This window comes from Ovis aries, chromosome 14, assembly GCF_016772045.2.
Source record: "Ovis aries strain OAR_USU_Benz2616 breed Rambouillet chromosome 14, ARS-UI_Ramb_v3.0, whole genome shotgun sequence".
Lineage (NCBI taxonomy): Eukaryota > Metazoa > Chordata > Mammalia > Artiodactyla > Bovidae > Ovis > Ovis aries.
Genome location: NC_056067.1, coordinates 52513356 through 52538248, shown reverse-complemented (window position 1 = coordinate 52538248; position 24893 = coordinate 52513356). Strand labels below are relative to the sequence as shown.

Sequence of the window (24893 nt, the reverse complement as noted above, 5' to 3'; positions counted from 1 at the left end):
TGCTCAGCCCTTTTCCCACCACATGGCACCCGGGCCCTGAGTGTGGCAGGAGCAGCAGTTCTGATTACCAAGGAGCCATGTTCCAGTGCCCAGATGTGGGCGGGACTCCCCACCAGGTCACACTGGCGCCTGTTCCCTGAAGCCACCAAGCACCTTCCCCCACTGGCCTCGGTTGGTGGGCACCGGGGTTTGGGGGCCCTGCACTGACCACACAGACAAAAACAGGAGACCAGGGGAAGGGAATTAAATAACGTGTGACTTTATTAGAGAAACCAGCAGCATCACAGCTCGAGCCCTTGTCCCCCCACCTCATCTCTGCCTGCCCACGCTTCTGCCTAATGTCGGTAGTGGGGGCTTCGGGATCTGGACCTCGACCGTCTGGAGGGAGAAGCGGGGAGAGAGGCCCCGTGAGGGTTTGGGCAGGAAGCAGGGAGCCCAGCCGTGTGGGCAGGTGCACACACAGCCACCCACATGGGACCACTGGTGCTTCAGTGACGCAGAAATCAGCTGCGTGCAGCATGCGGCCAGGCCTTGGGCAGCTCTGATGACTGCAGGGGGGCCAGGGCAAGGATGGGGGAACCAGGACTGGGACCTCCCACCAGAGGACAACAGTGACTGCCCAGGGTACAGGGCCTGCCTGCTTACCTTCGAGAAGAACTGTATTCTCGACCTGGAAAGAAAGGGCACAGGAGTGCAGGTGAGAAGAGCAGGACACTGCCTGCCCCCCGCCCACACCCACGTGCTACGAAGCTCTTCCAACTCCTGCAGTTCCCTGGGGACTGAAGCACTGTGTGTCGTGTGTACAGCTTAAACGTTCCAGTTTACTGAAGGCTGATGTGAAAGGTGTACCGCGGCTTTCTATAACCCAGTTCTGACATCTCTTTTTAATGTCCCAGAGCCTCCAGCCCAGCTCTCTTAACCCAGCGACCAGAGAGGCACTGGCTGTAGCGGGGGAGGGCCACCGGGGCGCATTCACTGTAGAGGGCGAGGGTGACCGGGGCACACTCACTGTAGAGGGCGAGGGCCACCAGGGCACACTCACTGTAGAGGGCGAGGGCCACCGGGGCACACTCACTGTAGAGGGCGAGGGCCACCGGGGCACACACTGTAGAGGGCGAGGGCCACCGGGGCACACTCACTGTAGCGGGGGAAGGCAACTGGGGCACACTCACTGTAGTGGGAAGAGGGCCACCAGGGCACACTCACTGTAGCAGGGGAGGGTGGCCGGGGCACACTCACTGTAGCGGGGGAGGGTGGCTGGGGCACACTCACTGTAGCGGGGGGAGGGCGAGCGGCTCTGCCGGCTGTACTGGCGTTCCCACTCCTCTCTCTCCTTCTCTCGGCGCTCCCGTTCCCTGCAGGGAGAGGCGAGCCAGGGTAAGAGGTGAGAATACTGAACTTGAGGGCCAGCTGGGTCGCCTGCCAGGTCAAGTGGAAAAGTTAGCCAAGGGGCAGGTCCTGCTCCTTTCCCCACCTGGAAACAAGAGCACTGAGCTCAGGCAGGGGACACTGGCCGGCAGCTGAATCCCAGTCTACCACCCGATGAAAGGTTTGCTGAGGGCTGGATGTTTCCCGTCATGCTCCAGGCGCAGCCTCTGAACAAAGGGACTTACACGCTAAGTGCTTATCTGGCCTTTGTCAGAATGACCGGGATTTGCTTTGCTATTCCAAGGGCTGCATTTATTGAGTGCCACCCCAACGGCTGCATTTATTGAGTGCCACCCCAACGGCTGCATTAATTGAGTGCTATAGCGCCTGGCCCTGATCACATAAAATCCTGTCCACAAGCCTATGAGATGGGACATCTCATTTCATCCCCATTTAACAGATGAGCACACTGAGGCTCAGACAGGAGAAAGGCCCACAGCTAGGGGGTAGCAGAGGTGAGGTAGGATCAGAAGCTGGGCCTGACTGACTAGAATGCCGAGTCCCTACGCACTATGCTCCCCACCTCCTGATGCACCCGTGTGATGGGTGTGTAATAAACAACCAACCAGTATCAGTAGCTCCAGCCATCAAGCCTTCCCATGTGCCAGGAGCCTTACAGTGGGATTCCAGAGGTGGCTGCCTTATTGCATCTACCTCACATAACGAATCCTGGCTCAGAGAGGTTAAGGTACTTGTCCAAGGACCCACAGCAAATACAGGGTAGAAAGAGAAATAAGTACAGGTGACACAGCTCTCAACTGACTGACTCCCCTCGTTGCCAACACCAAGCACTATAGCCTCCAGTTCTGCTCACGGGTCCCACACAGGCTGACGCTCTAAGGGCACTGACTCCTCAGTTACCCTGTACAGCTGGCGCCAAGGACTGTTCACAGTATGGACGAGCACCCACCCCAGGGCCACAGAGTCAGAGAGAAGCGGAGCTTGGATTAAACCCCAGGTTTGTCTGAACCAGGCTCTGGGCCACTCAGCTCTGCAGAAGAGTCAGGAGAGGAGAGGAGCAGAAAGGAAGGGGGGCGAAGCCCAGGCTCCCAGCGCAGGGCTGGCCTGCATCCAGCCCTCAGCATTTATGAGCACCAGGGTTCTGGGGGCTGAGCACACAGCAGAAGCCTGGCAGCCAGACCCAACTTCTCAGTGGGGACGCCAGCAAGAGCGAGTAAGGACACAGACAGGACGCTAGGATGCCGGGGAGACGAGCGCTATGAAGGGGCAGGCTGGAGGACGGTGCTTTTGGGGGTGCTATTCCACAGAGGACAGTAAGGAAGGACCCGAGAGCAGCCTTGGGGAACAGTGGGTGGGTATCTGGGAGAGAGAAGGAAAGGCAACCCCAGCTGGAGGCTGGTGGAGCTGTGAGGCGGGAAGGACACGAAGGTCCGGAGAAGGCTTTGACTGTTCTCCACCCGGAGGGCCTGGTCAGAGCTCTGGGTCGGGCTGGTGGTGGGGAACACAGGACCACCCGGAGGCAGGCTGGGGGCAGTCTTACTTCATGCGGATCTTGCGGGCCATGGCGCGCAGCTCGTCTTCCCGCTCCTGCAGCAGAGGTGGTGGTGAGGGCGGGGCCGGGCTGTGCCCCGCGTGGGCCCTGTGCCCTCCCAGCCCCATACCTGGCGCTCATGCTCCTGCTGGATCATCTTCTCCTGCGCCGCCTTCTTATCTGCCTTGACTGTGGGGAGAGGGCACAGGGGATGAGCAGGTAGAGGCTGAGCTCAGAGAGGCCCTGGACCTGGCGGCCACAGGGCGGGTACACACCCGCTCCTCCCAAGAGCCTCCTGTTGGGAGACAGCAGGGCCTTCCCCAGCCAGACGGGGAGGAGAAGGAGCAGGGGAGCCCTGGAGGGGCGGGGCCAGGACGTACACTGCCTGTTGAGTGCCTTCTGCATCCTCAGCTTAAGCTTCTCCTGCGGCTTCAGCTTGGGCTGGGGAAGGGGGAGAAGAGGCAGGAGAGCGGGTGGGTATCCCGGAGCTCCCACAACCCACCTCATCCAAAGTCTGGGACTGGCGGGGGCAGGAGCGGAGGACGGGCAGGCTGCGGAGACCAGCCACGAGGGTCTGGGAGCCCCAGTGGACACAGGAAAGGGGGAGCGGGGCACGGATCTTAATCCCTGGGGCTGGATCTCCTGGCCCACCCGGGCCCCCCTGCAGGCCCACCGGGCCCAGCTCTCGGGCACTGCTGCTGGCGGGAATTAGACGGGCGAGTTCCAAATTCTTACTGACTTTGGCAGCTCCTGTCTCTTTACCAGCGGCAGGTTCGGTCCTGGGAGGAAGAAAAAGTAGCTGCCACCTCCAATCCCACGTGGCCTCAGCACTGCCCTCAGACCAGACAGCAAAGGCCGTGTGCCCCAAACACCCCCAGGTGGAAACCACATGCCTCCTGGATCCTGCAGGGCAGGGTCGTGACCCCCTCTGACCCTTCACCCAAGGCAAGGCTGGGACTCCTCAGTACCCCCACCCCCACCAAGGGCAGACCCCCCAGGGCAGGACCAAGTTACTTTTGAAACACAACACTGGGGCGCCCCCTCACCTCCGTCCCCCAGCCCTAGCCCCACTCACTTTTTCAGCTTCTCGCCCACAGCGGGGGACGCTGCCGGCCTGCTCAGCTTCTCCCTCGGCGGCGATGGAGAGTGACTCTGGCTGCGGCTGCGGCTACGGCTGCGGCTCAGGCTGCGGCTGCGGCTCAGGCTAGGGCTGCGGCTGCGAGTCAGGCTGCGACTTCGGGATGGGCTGAGGGACCAGCTGCTGCGGCTGCTGCTATGGTGCCGGGGGCCCCGGCCGCCCCGCCGGTACCGGTCCCCGGAGCGGGAGCGGCTCCTGGGGGCGCCGCAGAGCAGGAGGGAAGCCATGAGACTCCGGGGAACCCCCGAGCGCCGCCCCCACCCTGGCACTGAATCTACGCGCCTCCAAGAGGCCCTGTGGTCTGTCTGTCTCCAAGTTCCTCCCGCTGCTTTCCTCAGACATCCTCCCTGGTCTCCCTGGTCTCTAAACAGAGACTGTCCTCAACACACTGGCCTAGAACAGCGCTTCATGTCTCACTAGACACCTGTGTGCCCATTTCCCTGCGAGGTGATCTCTGGGAGGGCAGGACTTGCCTGGTGACCCCCCCTTGGATGCTCACCTCCTCACCTTGCCAGGCCTAGGGTCTCGCCACCAGTGGGGACGACCCCTCAATCCTCCCCACACGCCTGCGACCCAGACCCACAGAATCCAGTCTGGGAATACGTAAGCCCAATCCTCTCTCTGCTCAAGACGTGGGGACTCCTCAGCAAGGGCCCCTCCTCAGGGTGACCAGGCCCCTCTCTGACCCCTAGCCTGTCTCCTGCCATTGCCCTGGGGCAGGCTCCAGGCAATGATCTAGATGCCAAACCAACATCACACACTGACTCTGGGGAACTGTCCCAGGTTTTGTCAGCAATATCGAGAAAACAAGAGCTGTCTTTTAAACATCCAACTCAGTTTCTCTGGAAAAATCAAAAAACTGGGCACACCACACCCGCCACTGAGTGGCCTACAACCCCAGCAGAGGGGAAGTGCGCTCCCAGGTCACCAGGCCCATGGGGTGCCTCGATTTTACCTGCCAGACCTCGTGGGTAGCTGACACTGAGATCCCCACAACAATAACAGGTAATAACGCTGTCGACAACAAGAGCACTCATCAAGTGCTAGGCTCTGGACCAAGCACTCAAGTAGAGTTTGTCACAACTTTGCACTCAATGGAGGAGACGTAATGATTCTATTTCTTCTACAGATGAAGAGGCCCCAACAGCTCAGCAGTAGGGCCAGACTCCTCAGCCGGCCGGCTGCTTTGAAGTCCCGCTCTCACCCAGCAGGTCGTGCTGTCCCTCCATGGGCAGCCCTGACCCCTGGGAAAGGGCAGGAGGGATGCTCCTGTCTCCCAGGACGGTATTCCTGCCCCACCAGAAGTTCTTACATCACACCCTGCCCTCCCCTCGGGGCACCCTGATCCTACCAGGCAGCTGCTGTAAACACCCAGGGAGCCCCTGGAACAAGCATAGTCCAGTCTCCCACCCACTGGCTCCCCACTGGCACCACATCTGGGATGACCACCATCCCACCAACCCCACAGCTCCCTCACAGAGCCTGGGTCTCACCCAGATGGGGCCCCCGCCCCACGCACCTGCTTCTGCGCCGGGGTCCGTAACCGCCGCGCCGGGCCGGCGAGCGGGAGTAGCGGTGTCCGTCTCGGGAGCCCCCACCTGAGTGCCGCCGGCCACGGCTGCGGGAGCGAGAATAGCGCCGGGAGCGGGACCGGGAGCGCGACCAGGACCGGGAGCGAGAGCGGGCGTGGCGGCCGGAGCGGTAGTAGCCCCCGCCCCGGCGGGAGCGGGAGCTGGAGCTGGAGCGGGAGCGGGAACTGGAGGTCCTCGAGGCGGAGGAGGAGGAGGAGGAGGTGGAGGAGCGGCGGCTGCAGGCGGGCATGGGGGGCGGTCAGCGCCAGCCCGGGCCGTGGCCCCCCGCTGCCCCGAGTCCCCCCCACGGTGCCTGGGGTGTAGGGCGGGCAGCGTGAGCGTTACAGACCGGGCACTGGCATTACGTCCCGGTGCGGGGCCGCCGGGCTGGGGAGGCGCCGGGGGCTTCCCTGTGGCAGCCCCTGATGCAGCTGCTGCAGCTGCGGCTGCGGCCGCCTCCTCATCACTGCCCCCGAAACTGGTGATGAACGTGATCTTCTCCTCCCGGCCAGGGGTCGGGGAGCGGGAACGGGAGCGGGATTCGGAGCTGGACTCCGAGGGCGACCTGAAGAGCAGGGAGAAGGGGCTCAGTCACCGGGCCCCTCGAGCCTGTCTACCCACGAACAAACCCTCCACAGAGTGAGAGGTCACCGAAGAGCAGGGTCCCGAGCGACAACAGACAGCAGGTACAACAGAGCCGGTGGGCAGAAAGACAGCAGGCCTGTGAGAATCTGATTCATGACCACAGAGGCCTTCTCAATACAACCAGGAAAAGCAGTGACAGAGAACTATTAAGAACAGATGCACAGATCTGTACTGTAACAGCAGCAGGCTTCCTCTACATGGATGTCAGTGCAGTTCAGTTCAGTTCATTCGCTCAGTCGTCTCTGACTCTTTGCAACCCCATGGACTGCAGCACGCCAGGCCTCCCTGTCCATCACCCAACTCACAGAGTTTACTCAAACTCATGTCCACTGAGTCAGTGATGCCATCCAACCATCTCATCCTCTGCCATCTCCTTCTCCTCCCACCCTCAATCTTTCCCAGCATCAGGGTCTTTTCCAATGAGTCAGCCCTTTGCATCAGGTGGCCACAGTATTGGAGTTTCAGCTTCACCATCAGTTCTTTCAATGAATATTCAGGACTGATTTCCTTTAGTATGGACTGGTTGGATCTCCATGCGGTCCAAGGGACTCAAGAGTTTTCTACAACACCGCAGTTCCAAAGCATCAATTCTTCAGTGCTCAGCTTTCTTTATAGTCCAACTCTCACATCCATACATGACTACTGGAAAAACCATAGCTTTGACTAGACGGACCTTTGTTGGCAAAGTAATGTCTCTGCTTTTTAACATGCTGTCTAGGTTGGTCGTAATTTTTCTTCCGAAGAGCAAGCGTCTTTTAATTTCATGGACGCACACAGCTTCTGCAATGACTTTGGAGCCCCCCAAAATAAAGTCTCTCAGTGTTTCCACTGTTTCCCCATCTATTTGCCATGAAGTGATGGGACCAGATGCCATGATCTTAGTTTTCCGAATGTTGAGTTTTAAGCCAACTTTTTCACTCTCCTCTTTTGCCTTCATCAAGAGGCTCTTTAGTTCTTCTCTTTCTGCCCTAAGTGTGATGTCATCTGCATATCTGAGGTTATTGATATTTCTCCCGGCAATCTTGATTCCAGCTTGTGCTTCATCCAGCCCAGCTTCTCTCATGATGTATTCTGTATATAAGTTAAATAAGCAGGGTGACAATATACTGCCTTGACGTACTCCTTTCCCTATCTGGAACCAGTCTGTTGTTCCATGTCGAGTTCTAACCACTGCTTCCTAACCTGCATACAGATTTCTCAAGAGGCAGGTCAGGTGGTCTGGTATTTCCATCTCTTTAAGAATTTTTCACAGTTTGTTGTGCTCCACAGAGTCAAAGGCTTTGGCACAGTCAATAAACCAGAAATATGTATTTTTCTGGGACTCTCTTGCTTTTTCAATGATCCAATGGGTGTTGGCAATTTGATCTCTGGTTTCTCTGCCTTTTCTAAATCCTGAACATCTGGAAGTTCACAGTTCACGTACTGTTAAAGCCTGGCTTGGGGAATTTTGAGCATTACTTTATTAGCATGTGAGATGAATGCAACTATGGGGTAGTTTTAGCATTCTTTGGCATTGCCTTTGGGATTGGAATGAAAACTGACCTTTTCCAGTCCTGTGACCACTGCAGAGTTTTCCAAATTTGCAGGCACATTGAGTCCAGCACTTTCACAGCATCATCTTTTACGATTTGAAATAGCTCAACTGGAATTCCATCACCTCCACTAGCTTTGTTCGTAGTCATGCTTCCTAAGGCCCACTTGATTTTGCACTCCAGGATGTCTGGCTCTAGGTGAGTGATCACACCATCGTGATTATCTGGGTCGTGAAGATCTTTTGTGTACAGTTCTTCTGTGTATTCTTGCCACCTCTTCTTAGTATCTTCTGCTTCTGTTAGATCCATACCATTTCTGTCCTTTATTGAGTCCATCTTTGCATGAAATGATCCCTTGGTATCTCTAATTTTCTTCAAGAGATCTCTAGTCTTTCCCATTCTATTGTTTTCCTCTACTTCTTTGCATTGATCACTGAGGAAGGCTTTCTTGTCTCTTCTTGCTATTCTTTGGAACTCTGCATTCAAATGCAGAGTTTTCTCCTTTGCCTTTAGCTTCTCTTCTTTTCACAGCTATTCATAGGGCCTCCTCAGACAACCATTTTGCCTTTTTGCATTTCTTTTTTTGGGGGATGATCTTGATCCCTGCCTCCTGTACAATGTCACGAACCTTCGTTCATAGTTCTTCAGGCACTCTATCTATCAGATCTAGGCCCTTGAATCTATTTTCACTTTCACTGTACAATCATTAGGTCATACCTGAATGGTCTAGTGGTTTTCTCTACTTTCTTCAATTTAAGTCTAATTTGGCAATATGGAGTTCATGATCTGAGCCACAGTTAGCTTCCAGTCTTGTTTTTGCTGACTGTATAGAGCTTCTCCATCTTTGGCTGCAAAGAATATAATCAATCTGATTCTGGTATTGACCATCTGGTGATGTCCATGTGTAGAGTCTTCTCTTGCATTGCTGGAAGAGGGTGTTTGCTATGAGCAGTGCATTCTCTTGGCAAAAGATGTCAAGTCAGGTGTAAAGCAAGTTTGAAAGCATTAAGTGTGAAATAACCTCAATTTTGTTAAAGAAACTATGTAGTCTCTTTCATGGCACCCACAGTTGAGCACCTACCTGAGCCAGACCTTTTCTCAAAAGGCGTACCTGCCTTATCTCATCTGTCCTCCCAGGAGCCCCAAGGGTCCCTCTCACCCCATCCAACAAAGGGAACGGGTCAGCCTGAGACCTGTCCACCCCCAAGGCCTCTGACCAACCACTCCCACACCAGGAGACACATGTTGTGTGTGACCAGGCCATTCTGTACCCGTTCCTCACTCACTGGTTATTCCTGGCAGTTCAGATTAAAGACACCTGACACCTAAGTCCCGCCTTTCTGCCATGTTTGGTCACTTTTAACACAAAACTCCACTATGTTTAAATCAGAAAAAAGCAGAACACATTCCCCAGTCTGTGATCTCAGGAAGGCAGCCTACAGTACACAGGCCCCGCCCCACCCCACCCCACCCTCCATCAGGAGGGTGCTGGGCCCTGGGAACTCACCGCTTATAGGGGTCATAGGTGGGGCTGTCTCGGCGTGCATAGCTGTAGAGAGAACCAGATGGGACGGGGTGCGGTGGGGGGTGGGGTCAGTACACATGGAATTAAGGCCAATCCCTGACCTGGGTGCCCCAGGCCACGCACTGGACAGTGATGAGGAGGCTGCCAGCCAGGTTACGGGCCCTGCCTTCATCCCTCCTCCTATCCCCTCACACCTGCCTAGAGCCTGAACCGCAGCCCTGTACTTCTTCGGTGACGATGGCAAGAATCATCGCAGCTCGTGACTGAACATTTTCCAGACCACGCATCCAACCCTGAGCCCACCGCAGGTCCCTTAAGCCTCACAGCAACCCTGAGACTCCCCTTGAACACAGGAGATGTGGCAGAGGCATCGGTTTGCCTGGGCCCCAGGCTGGGCTCTCTGCACATTAGCTGCCTCATCCAAACCTGCCCGAGACCTCACTGTGGGCACTGGTGTAGCCCCCGTCCTGGAAGGTGACGGTGCCCCTTTCCCAAAGAGAAAACTGCAGCTCAAGAAGAGAAAGTCACCTATCCAAACTCTAATAGGGAGGAGGCAGCCCACAACAGAAGCAATGATGCCCCCTTGACTCTGCTCACAGCCAGGGAACGTGACATGGGTTCCAAATCCAGCAGGGAGAGGGGGATGGCTGGCAGGACGGGTGTCCACACGTGCCTCGTGGCCACACCTATCCCAGACCTTCCCTGTTCGCTCTATTAGGACAACTCTGTCCGCAAGCCACAGGCTTGCCCCCCAGACTTTCCTGAGCCTTGGCTCCTCCCCCAGAGTCCTGAAAGACTGATGCTGGCAGGGCGGGGGCACAGGGCAGAACCTCACCTACCTGGGGGGGCTGATCTTGCGGCCCCTCAGCCGCTTCTCCCGGAACTCCCTCCTCTGGCGCCGGGAGCGACGGCCCTGGAGCAGAGTGGGGACGAGGCTGGTGAGTCTGTGCCTTCCACGAAGCACACACCTGCCCTGCCACCCGGGCCTAGCCCTCACCGAGTACATGGCCTTCTCCTCCTCAAGGGCCTTGGCGTGTTTGATGGCCTCCGCCTCCTCCTTGTCTTTCCGGAGCATCCTGCGGAGGGGGAGGAGGGCCACCAGGAGGAACGAGGTCAGATTACAGGCAGAGTCACTGCAGGAGGCGAAGGACCCCAAGCCATCCTGGTGGGTCTCACATTCATTCAGTACTATTACTAAGTACCGATTGCACGCCAGGTGTTATCTCAGGCATCCAGGATGACTGAAAACAAAACTCCCCACTCTCATGGACTAACATTCTGGGGAGAAGACAGACAATGACCAAAGTCACATAACACGTGACTCATTAAATGGTGAAAAACTTGATAGGAAAGGAAATCACAGAAGGGGGAGAGAAGTCCAGGGGCCTGGTAGAGGCTGCAGTTTTCAACAGGGAGGCTGGGGAAGCCCCTCTTAGAGTAACAGCTGATGAGACCCCTGGGGAGTGAGCTGTGCAGGTGCAGGCAGAGCCCACAGCACCTGAATGGCCCCAGATCAGGTGGGGCCTCGGGCATCTGAGGGGGAAAGAGGCCATGGAGGCCGGGCAGGGGTGGAGTGTGTGGGGAGGGGACCAGAGAGGTGAGACTCTGGCTGTGGTGAGGACGCTGGCTGCTCCTGAGTGAGGATGCTCAGACGCTCAGGCTGTGTTCAGACGTGGGAGTACTCAGAACTCAGTACCCTGTTAGCTGGGACCAGTCTCTGTGACCCACCTGGGTGAGGCACAGGGCAGAGGCCCAACCAGCAACGTCCAGTGAATGCAGGGAGAGGAGCCACTCCACTAGAGGGCGCTGCCCACCATGCCCAGAAACCCCTGAAGCTCCAGGGGCTCAGAAGGCCTCAGGTCACACAGCCGGGGCAGCCTCTGTCTCAACACCACTGAAGCTGACCCCAAGAACCAACCCTTACAACCTCCACCCCTCCTCCACGAGCTCGGGAGCCTGTGCGTGTAATGTCCCTGGCGCAGAGTCAGGGACACCAGCGCTCAGGAAGAGGGGCAACAGCAGAGAAGCCAGGTCCACAGGGTGGGGAGCGGTGTCAGCCCACAGGCCTCACCTGACGAAGTCACCATCGGCCATGCCATAGGTCGTGGCCTGTTTGTTGAGATCTGCCACCTGCTCCTGGTTCAGTTCGTCCACATCCACCTCCACGTCTGCACCAAGAGAAAGGCTGTCAGGGGCCAAAGCCAAGCAAGAGGACGGGAAGGGGCAGCGCCCCAGGACCTGGGGGCGGGGGTGCCCACCAGACCTCAGGCCTCTGTGGGTAGGTGGGGGTGCAGACACCAGTCAGCACGTCCTGGTATCCCCAGGCTGGCATGGGGCTCTGCCAGGAGCAAGCACCATAGACAGCGGGTGAGGGTCGGGGGGGGGGGGGATGTGACGGGGAGGGAGTGATGTACACAGGGGTGTGAATGAGGGCGGCTGAAGATCTAGGTGGGTGGAGGCAGGGGTGCAGGTCTCTGGTATTCGGGAGCGGGATGCTTGATGGCTGAGTGGCAAGTGGGCTTTACACACATCTGAACAAACAGCAGACGGGCTGAGAGTGAGCTGGATGAGTCGAGGGGAGAAATGGGTGGCCGGTCTGATCAGCGGGCATTTAGCTGGTGGTGGGCAGTGGGGTGGGGGCTGAGGCCGGCTCTGTAACTGGAGGAACACGTGTTTTCCAGAAGAGAGCGAAAGAGAAGGGCAAGGAGAGACCAAGAGGCTGAAGTCAGAAGAGGAGAACAGAACCAGAACCCAGGTGGGGATAGTGTCAGAGGAGCAGAGTCCTAGAAACGAGGAAGGAGAAACAGCGAGGGAGGCTGGACCAGGAGGACACGAGTGAGACGGAAGGACAGTGGGAGGCGGGGGGCAGGAGAGGCGGGCTCGTAAGCACGGGCGCCCCACACAGGGGGAGGGGCGAGACACGAAAATGCTGCCCGGGGACTGTGGATGGGGAGGGCAGAGAGGGGACCCCACCGATGTCGGGGATGACCTCATCTTCATCCGAGTTGCTCTCCTCCTCGGCCGGGGACTCCTCCTCCTCCGGCTTCTCTGTCACCTTCTCCACCTCGGCCACCGTGCTGTCCTCGTAGGTGTAGCCAATGGATGCCTTCTTCTCTGCCAGCCTGGCAAGGGGGAGCCGAGAATCAGGGCCACGCCGGGAGGAGACGCAGGCCCCAGGCCGGATGCAGCCCAGCCAAGCCTCCAGGACCCACACACCACCCTCCTGAGCCAAGGCAGCCTGGCGCCCTCAAACGGTCCCTTGGCCTAGAACGCTCTGCGGCCACCTGCCACCTTTCCTCTTCCTACAGCTCCAGCGCACCACCGTCCAGAAGTCCTCGTCTGGGGGTGGCGACCGTCCTCAGCTCCCAGCCCCGTTCACACTGGGTCTCTCCACTGCCACCCCCGACGACGTGTCCTGCAACAGCTGGCCTGAGTTCTCTTGGGTAACAACGCAGCCCAACTTGGTCCAGGATGGAGCAGGGGCCTAGGGCACGTGTGCTGCTGAACCCAGCTGACACGCCCTGATGCCATCCCTGCACCAGCCTCGTCCAAAACAGGTGGCCATGAATAAGGGTCGGTCACTGAGACGCTCAGTCACCTCTGTGAGGACCACGGTGGGGACGGCTTGGCAGCAAGGGGTAAGCAGGCGGCTCCGGGACTGCAGAGCAGTGGAGGGGCCGGCCAGGCTGGCAGAGGGATGAGCCATTCCTCAGGGCACACAGCCTGGAGAAGCCCTCTGCAGAGTGACATCAGCTGCTGTGGGCCACACGCTTACTGCCTGGCAGGGGACAAGCACTTCCCCAGCTCCATCTCCTGTAGTCCTGGGGTATCCAAGCAGGGGGCACCAAGGCTTGGAGGGCAGGACTCAAACCCAGGCCCTGGCCCAGTCCAGCTCCTGCCCTCCTAACTGCACCTCCTCCCAACCCAAGGGTGGAAAACGCCACGGAGAGCTTTGTCAGCAAACCCGTCCCCTCTGGCGCTGCCTGCTCCTTGCAGCGCTGATGAAGCGACCACCGACTGGGCGCCACCGCCAGGTGCAGCTCTAGGGGACACCGGGTAGACGGAGCCCTGTGGGGTGCATGGTCCTCCTGCCCCCCGCAGCCCCCACTGCCCCGGACCGCGACTCACTTCTTCTTCTCATCCTCACTGGGTCTCTGGAGGCCTCCGTACAGCTCGTCGATGTAGATCTGGTACAGGCACTGCTCCTCGGAGACTGGGGTGGGGAAAGAGGCACATGAGTCAGAGGGGGCTGGGGACACTGAGAATTCAGGGGGGACTCAAGAATGCAGTGGGGCTTGGGCAGGTGTGAACCCAGCACGGCTGGTGGCAGGCTCATGGATTCCCAGATAATCACAGCGTGCGTGGCGATGACACAGCAGCTACAGGAGGGACCTGGCTGCACCGCTGACTCGCCATGCAACCCTGGGAAAGGACTCAGCCACTCTGTGCCTCGGTTTCCTTCCCTGTAAAATGGGAGGACCACTGGCAGAGGGAGCGCCTGGGCACTGCTACAGTTATCACTGTCAGAGACCTCTGACTGGACCCTTCAGAACAAGCCTATCCTGAGAGCTGGGCGTCAGTCACCTGCACCCCACGCGCCTGCCACTCTGGCCCTCTGGGACCCAGTTTAAATTAAGCTAATCTGGGCTCTCAGCTGTAACACCTAACTTGAGGTGCTCAGCGATGTACCAGAGCCCCCTGGGACCCTGGACATGTCCCGTTCCCTCAGAGGGCCTCAGCTTTTCTATCTGTAAAGCGAGGTGGGGGGTCTGGGCGAGCCCCAAGGTGACACAGCACAGCCATCACCGCAGGCTCCCCCGTTTTGCTGGTGGTCTACGCAGCCCCAGGGGAGGGCCCTGGGGCTCTATGCAGGCTTCAGGCTTAGGCAGCCCCATGAGCTGTCTCATATGAGCTCCAGCCAGGCTGGCTTTCCCTGTCCCCCAGACCACCCTCCTCCTGTCCCCTCACGGCTGTCCTTATGGCCCAGACAGAGTCGGGAGCCACCTCCCCTCACTGGGGAGCTCCTTCCCCGCCCCACCCCACCCTACCCTCTGCTGATCCAGCCTCAGTCAAGCGCCTCCGAGAACAGCATACCATCTGTCGAAACAGTGCCTCAGCTTGTAATGAGCATCCGCTCTCGTGATGACGTGGCTCCCCCACTAGACCCCTCCTCCCAGAAGAATGCCTGACACACTACAGGTGCTCAGGAATCGTATGAATGGATGGATGGATGAAGAGATGGAATCAGGCAGAACTAAGGGAAACTCTGGCTCCATCATCAAGCATCTGTGTGGCCTTGGGGGAAGGCAAAAACCACCACCGCGTCAGTGACGCTTCATTCCCCTGATGTGAGGCTTCATTGATAGCCAGAATTTGAAAATCTCTGCTTTTAAAGATGCTAAACATCTATTTCAGAAACAAAGAAATATGGGTACAGTGAACCCACGGTGAGGGTGGACTATGCCAGGCTCTGTGCAGGGGCCCTAAGCATCCCTGACGTGAACCCTCACATCACCCTGAGGGGGACAGAAACTTCCACGATTGCTCTTCTCCAGGAAATGAGGCCAGCCAGGCTGAGGGACGAGTGTGTGGCCCTTACTCTCACAGAGGGATCTGGGAGAGAGGCTCTGCGTCCTTCTCAGGAGGTGAGCTCCAGTTCAGAGCTGCCTGCAGGAGGCAGCAGTGCTTAAGGGCAGGGTGAGAAGCCCAACTCTTTGGAGGGTCCCTCCCAACCCTGAGCCTCAGTGTCCTTATCTGTAAAATGGGGCATCACCCCCACCCTGCTGGGTGATCACACAGATGTGCTGCAGTAACAGAGACGAAAAACTCTGTCAGGGTTGGAACCTCCACAAGTCCAGAGCAGGGAACAGCCCCTACACTTGTTTTCTCTTTTGTGAGGTGACAGCTTGGGAAAAGAACCTTGGACACGTATGAACACTTGGCAAGCTGTCAAACTGCCTAAACAGTCACTTAAAACAGGCATAAATTTCCTCTTCTGAGCTAACATTCTGACCCATGCAGGTGGGGAAAATACAGCAAAAAAATATGTTCTTCCTATTTCTTCCGGTTTTTCAGGAAAAAGATCACAGAATTAGAGGGCATGGGCTGTCAAAATGGCCACCTGCTGGACCATCTCGGTCAGCAGACATCTCCTGTACCAATTCCAGAGACGGAGGCCCCAAGAGAGAAAAGGGATGGGAACAGAGCGGGTCCATGACAGAGCTGGGACCACACCCAAGGCCCTGGAGTAGAAAGTACTGGGACAACTTTTCTTCACAGTCTTGCGGTCTTCCAGCCTCCAAGGACCCCTCCCCTCAACCCACTCCCCACACCCCAGGTCACTTACTGCCAGCAAAGTCGTTCTGCACCAGGCCTCGGTAGCGCTCGTAGTTACATTTCCGCTCATCCGACTCCTGTTCTGGGGAGCTGTGGAGGAGGACAAGGTCTTGCGATCACAGGGAGCTCCCACCCCAGGCCTGCAGGAAGGGGGATGAGGGGGCGGCCTCCCGCTGGCGGGGGCTGCCCCACGTGCACACCTCCTTCCCTCCCAGGAGGGACCACCGGCCGGCAACCCCGGGGGAGGCGGCTTACATGGTGGTGAGCAGCGGGGGAGTGTAGTCGGGGATGTGGTCCAGGTGGGCGCGGACGTCAAAGCGGTCAATCATGTTGTTGGTGTCCCCTTGCCAGGGCATCCTGAAGTGGGAGCAGGGGAGGAAGGCGCCTGGGCTCCCAGTGCCCCGGACACACAGCACCTGCCCCCTGCCACCTTGCGCTTGGGAGCCTGGCCCTCAGCCCCTCTGATGCCCAGGCCCATCCCACTCGCAGCCCCCACCTCCTGTTCCTTATGCCACAACACTCCCTGAATCTACATTCAGGCTCCTGACCTGAAAGGGCCCTGAGGAAATCGGGGCCCTAGTTTGCAGAACCACGCAAGAGTGGGACCTTGAATAAGGTCCCATGGGCCACTTGCTAACACCTCAAAACACCCACTCTGGCAAGCACTCTCTGCTTACCTGGGCCTCTGGCCATGGCCCTGCTCGTTCCCTCTAGGTGCTCCAACCACTACACCATGGGGTCTTCATCCCAAACCCTGCCATCTCGCCTTAGCTAGTGACCTTTACCCTCCCACTCAGGCCAAGCCTTTCCTGTCTGAGGCGCCACAGGTCTGTCCATACACCAGGTCCCCTTGGACCCCTAACCGTCAGCCACAGATACCACCCTCAAACCCGGTCTTACATGTTAACAGGGCTCTCCGCGGCCAGGGCAACTGCAGAATCCAGGTGCACCTTGCAAGCTCGACCGTGCACCTGCAGGAACTGGGCTGGGTCCTTCTTCTGTGGGGATGGACAAGATGGAGGCCACCACCCAACTGAGCCCCAAGCCCTGCCACTGCCCTCACAGCCAAGTTTAGCAGCAGCTTCACCTCTACACCAAGCAAGCTGTACTTCTGAGGTAAAAGAACACGCCAGGGTGTGCAGGCAGCACCAACAGGGCCACCTAACCTCTGGGGACAGGTTTCCTCTCAAGATAGCCACAGGAGGCTCTGAGCTCTGGCTCAGTCTTCCTCAGAGCCAGTACCGAGACTGACCTCCCTAAAATATCAGTCCCCAACTCTTCACCCCACACCCACCCCAGGGCCACTCACTCAGAGCCAAGTGCAAGCACGTTGGCCAGGAGCAGCCTCGAAGACACCATGACCACATAAACTCATGAAAAGACGATCAACATCACTATTCATCAGAGAAACAGCAATCAGAACTACAAGACACCACCTCGCACTCCCTAGGATGGCAAAAATGGAAAGGACAGGCAATAGCAAGAAACTGAGAGGAATACGGAAAAATCAGGCTCTTCAGAAAGTTAGACAAAGAACTGCCACATGACCCAGCGATTCCACTCCATCCCTAAAACAGCTAAGGACAGACACTGAAATACTTGTACACCAACAGCGGCACTGGGCACAACAGCCGAAAAGTGGAAACGATTCGAAAGTCCATCAATGCACGACAGAGAAACAAAACACGGCACAGCCAGACAGTGTAATATTATTTAGCAGTAAAAAGCAATGGAGTACTGATCCATGCTAAAACCTGGATGAGCCCTGCAAACATTACACTAAGTGAAAGAAGTCAGTCACAAAGGGCCACATATCCTATGATTCCATTTATGTGAAATGTCCAGAACAGGTGACTCCAGAGAGACAGAAAGTAGATAGCTTACCCAGGGTTGTGGGGAGGGGGGAACTAACTGCTAATGGGCATGGGGCTTCTTTTGGAGGTCACAAAGAGTTTCTAAAATTAGACTGTGGAGATGATTGCACAATCCTGTGAATATACTGAGGGCTTCCCTGGTAGCTCAGCTGGTAAAGAATCCGCCTGCAATATAGGAGACCCCGGTTCAATTCCTGGGTCAGGAAGATCCACAGGAGAAGGGACAGGCTACCCACTACAGTATTCTTGGGCTTCCCTGGTGGCTCAACCGGTAAAGAATCCGCCTGCAGTGTGCGAGACCTGGGTTCAATACCTGGGTTGGGAAGATACTGAAAGCCACTGAACTGTACACTATGTGGATTTAAAAATGTTCTTCCCCCTTTCTTCTTTTTTTCAGCCATGCCTTGAGGCACAAAGGATCTTAGTTCCCTGAGCAAGGATAGAACCAGTGGGAGCGTGGAGTCTTAACCACTGGACCACCAGGGAAGGCCTGAGTATGTGAATTATATCTCAATAAAGCTATATTTTTTAAAAAGGGCACCAAGATAGAGGAGACAGGCCCCTGAGTCACCGCTTTCTTCAGAGCCCCTCCCACCCCCTCACCACCTGCTGCTACCTTCCATTCACTTCTCACCTCTGGCCTGAGCTCTCCTGTGGAGGTTACAACCCCAAGTGACCATAACTGCAGCAGGAAAGCCTGAAATCTGGCAGCACCCGCCACAAGCGCCAGGCCCTGGCTGAGCTCCAGCCCCCTGCCGCGTCAGAGCCACGAGCTGGAGAGCTGGTGCTCCCCACGAAACCCTGACTCCCCAAGACTTCCCTCCCCAGACTCCAACCACCCGCCATCCTGAGCGCCCTGCCCCACCACCGTCCCTGACCACTCAGCAGCCTCCTCTCCCCGGCTCGGCTCCTCGTTACCACCCTTGCCCTCTGCAGCTCCTTTCCCACAGAGCAGCCTGAGGTGGTGTTGAAATGTATTAGGCCCTGTCCCTCTGCGCAGAGCCTGGCCCGCTCCCTGGCCTGCTCCCTCCGGGCCCTCTCTGCTCGCCACGGGCTCCCCCAACCCCGCCCTGCCCTGTCCCACACCGCCGGCCTCCACGCCACCGAACAGCCCTGCTCTTGCACGTCTGTCTCCTCACTTATTTCCGATTCCCTTCCAGCCGCCCTCCTCGTCAAGCCTATCTAAACAGCTCCCCCAGCCCCTGACTGACCCTAGCTCCTTACTCTACCCTACTCTCTTCAGAGCACTGCCCATCACCCGTCACCTGTCACCCACCGCCCCAACTAGAACGGAGCTTCCCGTGGCCAGGCCCCGCCTTGTATTCCGAGCGCCCAGGGCAGGGCCCAGAACACCGACCAAAGGAGACAGGACACAGCCTCACTCACAGGCGAGGAGCCTCAGCCCGACTGAGCACACATCAGCCTCAAGCTCTCGAGAGCCTGCACTCCCGCATGCGGCCTCCAGCTCCCACCCCAACCCGGTCCGCAGGAGTTGAGGACACTCCCCGATGACCACAGCTACCCCCGGGCTGCTCCCTGTCCTGTGCGCGCTGGCTCCACCCGCGTCCACAGGGTGGCGCTGCTGCCACCCAGCGCCTCCTCCCGCACCTCACCCGCCTCCCTCAGTCCCTCATCTCAGGCCTCGTGACGGCGACCGCCCGGGGCAGCTCTAAGACCCGGAGTTCCGAGACCGCTCCAGGCCAAATGCTCGGCTCCCACACCCAAGACACACACAGGACTGTTTGCAGGATGGACTTTGGCCTGTACCAAGAACTTACTGTACCCGCACCAGAGAAACAAAAAGACACTGGGTGAGGAGTTAAGACTTGGGTCCCTGGCCTGGCTCTGTTGGGAGCTTCAGGAAAAGTCCCTGAACCACACTAAAAGCCAGCTGCGTTATGTACACCTCAAACTTCTCAACCATGGGAGGAAGGCGCTACTCCTACCCCACGTTCCAGATGAGGAAACTGGAGCTCAGAGTGGGGAGGCTCACTCGCTCCAGATCACACCAGTCACAAACAGAACCAGGATCTGAGCCCAGACAGCCTGACTCCAAAATCCACTTTTTTTCTAAAATAATTATTTTGGTCATGGTAACAGGCACACAAGTAAAATCTACTAACCTAACCACCTTTAAATGCACAGTACAGTAGCATTAACTGCCTGCACCTTGCTGTGCACCGGATCTCTAGACCTTCGTCTGCAAAACTGAAACTCCACACCTGCTGAACAACTACTCCCCTTTCCCCTCCCCCAACTCCTGGCAACCATCATTGTCTGTTTCGAAGGGCCGGACTGCTTCAAATACCTCATACACATGGAATCTCGCAGGGTTTGTCTTTTTGTGACTGGCTTATTTCACTGGACATAAAGTCCTCCAGGTGCCTCTACGCTGTAGCCTGTGACAGAATTCCCTTTCTTTCTGCGGCTCAGTAATACTCCACTGAACGTAAGGCCGCTTTTCTTTATCCATCCATCAGCTGCTGGACATTGACAATGTTTCCACATCTTGGCTGTGGTGAAACAAACTCCAAACAAACATGTACAAATCCTTCAAGAGCCAAAATCTATATTTAACCACTGGACCATTACATCTCCAGGATCAAAGAGGGTCAGACAAGTTTGTGGTCTTTCTCTTACTCATTCAACTGTGAAGCAGGGACCCACTCTGAGCAAGGCCTTGTGCTAGGGCCACAGCTGTGACTGAGACAGTCAGCCCTGTCCCCACAGCTCAGAGTTCATTGTGGGGGACAGACTCGGGCCCCACAGTGACGACTTAGAGTGAGCAGTGTTGGGATGGGGGAGCCAGGGGTTGTATCGCTCAGCCCGCTGGGGTCAGCCTGGGGCCTCCTGGAGAAGGAGATGCCAGAGCTGAGATCTGTTTTATTTCCCACTTTCACATCAACATGGAATTCTGTTTCTTTACCCAAACCACTAATTAGAAGAAAGTCGACAGGGACGACGGAACAGGGACAGGAAGGGAGAGAGAGCAGGCACCAAGGACAGATCAGGAGAAGAGAAATCAGCTGTCTGGACACACCGGCCCAGTCTGCCACAGCCGACCTCTGCTTCCTCAACACTGGCCTCAGCTGCCTCTCTTGGGCGGAGAATAAGATGAGAGAGACCACGTGGCAGCCCCATCCTCTCCTCAAAGCTGCCACCGTCCAAAGCTTGGTGGCTCTGATCTGAATGCTGATCACGCTCATGTGCGGGGACAATAGCTGCTTGTACAGGCCTGCACCACAACGCACCCCACAGACACTGTTCTATTCTTGAAGCTCTTCCCTGTCACCCAGTGAGAGGGGCTGGTCGTCATCCCTGTCCCAAGGGGGAAAACAAAGTTCAGCGAGCTCTCTGGCTCACAAGGACGAGAACCTGGAGTCCCAGGCCTTCTGAGTGACCCCACTCCGGCCTTCTTTCCTCCACTCCATCCATCCACCTGGATGCGATTCCAGCTCTACTTGGTAATAATAACCTCAGCACCAAGAAGAGCTGGCATTTACTGAGCAAGTTAGCCTGGGCAGGTTGGCTCTCGGGAGTCTCTGTGCCCAATCTCACCGAATACTCCGATACCCTGGGAGGGAGGTGTCCCTATCCCCACCATTTGTGACAGCCCATTAGTTGGCAACCAACATCCACTGCCCCTTCCTCCACAGTAATGAGACTCCTAACATAACTGGCACAAGGCCCCCCAGAATACAGGGTATGACTCTCAGCCTTCCTGGCAGCTGTATGTGACCAGGGGCTACTTTCCGGCCATGGGGATACGAGTGGATATACCACGTGCAAACATTTAGAAACTTTCTTAACAACTGATATGAGCCCATTGGCCTCTTCTCCCTCCCTGCGGAATGGAATATAAAGACATGATGGCTAGAGCTTGAGCAGCCCTCTTAGACCTTAAGAAAACACTGGCAAGAGAAGCCACTCATGGCTGAATAACAGTTCCCTGAGCAGGACTGGCCACCTCTGGGCTTTTATGTAAAAAGGAAATAACATCTGTCTTCAGTGAAGATATGATGAAACAGAGACACTGTCAAGCGCTCAGTACAGTGCTTAACACACAAATGCTCAATAGCATTACTACTGTTATGAGCAAAGCTTTAACACAGGGGTCAACACCCATCTCCCAGGCCTGCTAAAAGGACCAGAAAAAACATACCGAAGTAGCAGGCACAGGGTCTGGCGCACCCCGAACCCTTAATGAGCAGCAGTTACTCAGCCCCGAGCGCTGACAACATTCCTGGCCCGCTATATATAACCAACTATAACCAACACAGACCCAGGCCCTGCCCTTGTGGTCATGTCATAGTTGTTCCAACACCATTGGAGACGGGCTCTCAGAGATTCCTCTCCTAGGATAACAGCAGCCTCTGTTTCATGGGTGATTGCGGGGACTCAAAGAAATCATACATCTGAAGTTCTCCTCACAGAGCCTGGAGCCTGAGAAAGATCAACTAAAATGGCAACTGCTATTATTGTTTTATTCATCTAGTCCAAATAAACCACGTTGGGCTCAAGCTTGGAAAGCAGTAGCATGACCTAAATAAACCTAGTCCCCAGTCTCACAGAGCTGAAAATGTGTGTTAAATTCCACAAAGGGGAAAAACAAGAAGCATGACAGCATTTATAGGGGACACTGATTGAGTATGAAGGATGAGGGAAGACTTCCCTGAGGACTGAGATCTGAGAGATGAGCAGGAGCTAACGTAATAGAGGAAAAACTCACGCAAAGCCCCTACGGCTAGAGAGAACTATACAATTTGGGGAGGTAAACTGGTAGCTCTTTACACAGCTTTTTTTGCTAGAAAAAGTAGCCCCAGATAGTAGGGAGGCCAGATGACACGAGCAAAGGAATAAGGCAGATAGCAGAGTAACATGAGTCTGGAGGAGGTGGTAAAAGCCAGGCCATGCATGGTCTTAAAGGCTGTCATGAGGAGCCTGGCACTAAAGAGTCACAGAGAAGTTCTGAGTAAGAGAGGGGCAGAGTCAGCTTTATGCTTTAGAAAGACCTCTCTGGGGACTTCCTTAGCGGTCCAGCAATTAAAACACACTCCCAATGCAGGGAGCCCAGGTTGGATCTCTGGTCAGAGAACTAGATCTCTGATGCCAACCCCCAGTGCACCCAAATAAATATTTTTTTAAAAAATAACAGCAATTCCATCCCTTATTAAAAAAAAAAAAAAAGACCTCTCTGGCCTCTGAGGAGGGTGGATTAGAGGCGGCAGGACTGGAAGCCAGAACACCAGGGAGGAGCCTGCGGCAGTGCTGCAGTAGTAAATGACACCGTCCACACAAATTCCATCTCACGGAAGACCAGAACCTAGTGTGCCAATGCCACTGGAGCTGCGGTCTCAAGAACAAGTAACAGGTAAAGAACTGAGAGGAGGCATTAAAGGCTCCATACCCAGTGGCGGCAGAGATGGAAAAAAAGGCCAATGGAGCTACCTCAGGCTGAAGCCCAGAGGCCAGACCACAAGGGCCTTTTAGGTCACAAGATGGAGTGTGCTCTTCTCTCCAAAAGCAACTGAAGCATCTAACAGGGGAGAAATGGTCAGAATTCACTCAGTGAATACTGACGGTACTCCTTCCGGGTGCCCAGTCAAACCTTAAGAAGGGCTGAGCTCCTCTGGGCTCTGTGAATGCAGGAATAATAAGCAAGACCGACAACATTCCGGAGGTGGCCAATCTTATGTCTGGAGTGCTACAAAGACTTCCCTCCTCCCTGCCAACACCAGTTCTGTACTCTGAGTCCACACCAGACACCACAGCACGTGATAAACAAGATACCTCAGTTCCCTGCCCGCGCCCCCAGTGATTATGCTCTGGAGGAGAGGATGGCAACCCACCCCAGTATTCTTCCCTGGAGAATCCCCATGGACAGAGGAGCCTGGTGAGCTACAGTCCACCAGGGTGGAAAAGAGTTGGATGGGACTGAGAGACTCAGCTCAGCACAGCACAGCACATGATTACACTCAAAAAATGGACATTCTCTTTGAGAAAACGGGTATCCCCTCTTAGCATATTTCCAAGCCTGGTGGTACCAGGATAACCAGGGCTCCGCCCTCTCACAGAGCTCCCAGCCCAGATTAAAGGTCACTTACGATCTTTTCATAGTACTCCCTGCGCCGCTCTGCCCTCTTTTTGTAGTCGACCATCATGCCTCGAAGTTTCCGCTCATGTTTTCGAGCCTCGTGCCACATTGTGGTGAGGCCAAGGCTGGGGCCTCAACCTGAGGGATTAGGGAAGGGGTGTCAGATGGAGTTTAAAAAAAAAAAATAAGGGCAGAATCACCGTTACCTAACAAGTTGATGGAGTTAATCCTGAACATCAGCTTCAGGGAGGGTAAGTGAGGCTGCAGAGCTGTGCAGCAGGATACACTCGGGTGGATCCCGGGCAAGTCTGATCCAGTACCCTGGGCATTCTGACTCCCCCACCCCCACTCCCGTTGACTCTGGAGTGAACAGCCCAGCGAAAGTGGTACCCTGTGTTGAAGGAGCAGGAATCAAGGGTGAAAGGTTCAAGGATGGAAGGAGTGAGTGTTTGAAGTAAGGTCTGGAGGAAGAACATGAGCAGCTGGGGTTGGGAGCTCAAGGGAGAGGAAGGGTTGAAACGGCGCCCACCAGGTGGGTGGGGGGAGGGTCTGGGTACCAGAGGTCTGGGGATGAAGGCAGGTGGACGAAGAAACTTTTTATGGGAAAGGGTAGTGGTGTGGAGGTCGGGGTCGAGGGCAGGTGAAGGGCGTGGATGGTGGTGGATGTCCTCCAGACACTTGCGGGAGGAGGGCGCAGGAGGAAAAGAACGGAGCGCTGCCGAGCTCTAAAGCAGGAATCTAAATTGGGGGCGGGGGGAGGGTACAGAGGCTGAGGGAGGCGGAGCGAGCTGACAGGAGCGGGTGGGCTGCGTTTAGGGGCAAGCCTGGAGGATCGGGCTCGAGCACCCGGTCTGGGCCTGAGGGATCCGGTTAAGTTTTTCTGACAAGGGGGCGGGACCTGTGGCAAGCTGCAGGGTCCGACGCGGCGAGCTCTGGCCGACGGCGGAGGCAGGGCGCGGCCTGAGGCACGGCAGGCCGAAGGGGTGCGGGGCGGGCGGCCCTCGGGGCCCGGGTCGAGCAGAGTCTCACAGTAGATCGCGGAGAAGCCGAGGCAAGGGCGAAGCTGGGCTGACGTCCGCCCGAGGCCAGCAGGTCACCCGCTGCCTGCACTCACCGGCTCGTCGCCGCCTCCCACCGCTGCGCTCGCGCGCGCCCCGCACCGGAAGCGGAAGTGGGAGGCTGAGGGACGGGGCGGGGAGCGGCAGAGGCACTTCCGCCGACTCGAGGGGCGGGAACTAGGTTGGACTAGAGAGTGAGC

General features: G+C 56.6%; 1 protein-coding gene across 4 annotated transcripts; it reads right to left on the bottom strand.

Annotated features, from left to right (window-relative positions):
- Nucleotides 1-243: 243 nt before the first annotated feature.
- Nucleotides 244-24808, bottom strand: CLASRP (CLK4 associating serine/arginine rich protein). Of its 4 annotated transcripts, XM_042232163.1 has the most exons (21): nucleotides 24750-24808; nucleotides 23646-23773; nucleotides 16568-16665; nucleotides 15923-16024; nucleotides 15678-15757; nucleotides 13460-13544; nucleotides 12305-12453; nucleotides 11403-11499; nucleotides 10329-10407; nucleotides 10171-10244; nucleotides 9314-9355; nucleotides 5979-6194; nucleotides 5578-5865; nucleotides 3996-4253; nucleotides 3660-3699; nucleotides 3301-3361; nucleotides 3051-3109; nucleotides 2930-2976; nucleotides 1273-1355; nucleotides 646-670; nucleotides 244-378 (listed from the first exon to the last, which is right to left on the bottom strand). In XM_042232163.1, exons 2-21 carry the CDS (start codon nucleotides 23742-23744, stop codon nucleotides 336-338), a joined length of 2025 nt encoding a protein of 674 aa, XP_042088097.1. In that variant the 5' UTR covers nucleotides 23745-23773; nucleotides 24750-24808; the 3' UTR covers nucleotides 244-335. The 4 variants fall into 4 exon arrangements, 1 of the variants encoding a protein (XP_042088097.1); XR_006056207.1 differs by lacking the exons at nucleotides 244-378; nucleotides 646-670; nucleotides 1273-1355 and having other exon boundaries at nucleotides 3656-3699; nucleotides 24534-24808; XR_006056206.1 differs by lacking the exons at nucleotides 244-378; nucleotides 646-670; nucleotides 1273-1355 and having other exon boundaries at nucleotides 3301-3699; nucleotides 24534-24808.
- Between the last annotated feature and the right edge of the window lie 85 nt (nucleotides 24809-24893).

Coding starts and splice junctions, on each gene's coding strand:
- CLASRP (XM_042232163.1), bottom strand. CDS start 23,744: ATGTGGCACGAGGCTCGAAAACATGAGCGGAAACTTCGAGGCATGATG. Junction 16,025..16,567: donor GCGGAGAGCCCTGTTAACAT/GTAAGACCGGGT, acceptor CTCCCACTTCAG/GATGCCCTGGCAAGGGGACA. Junction 3,110..3,300: donor GAAGGCACTCAACAGGCAGT/GTACGTCCTGGC, acceptor CTCTCCCCACAG/TCAAGGCAGATAAGAAGGCG.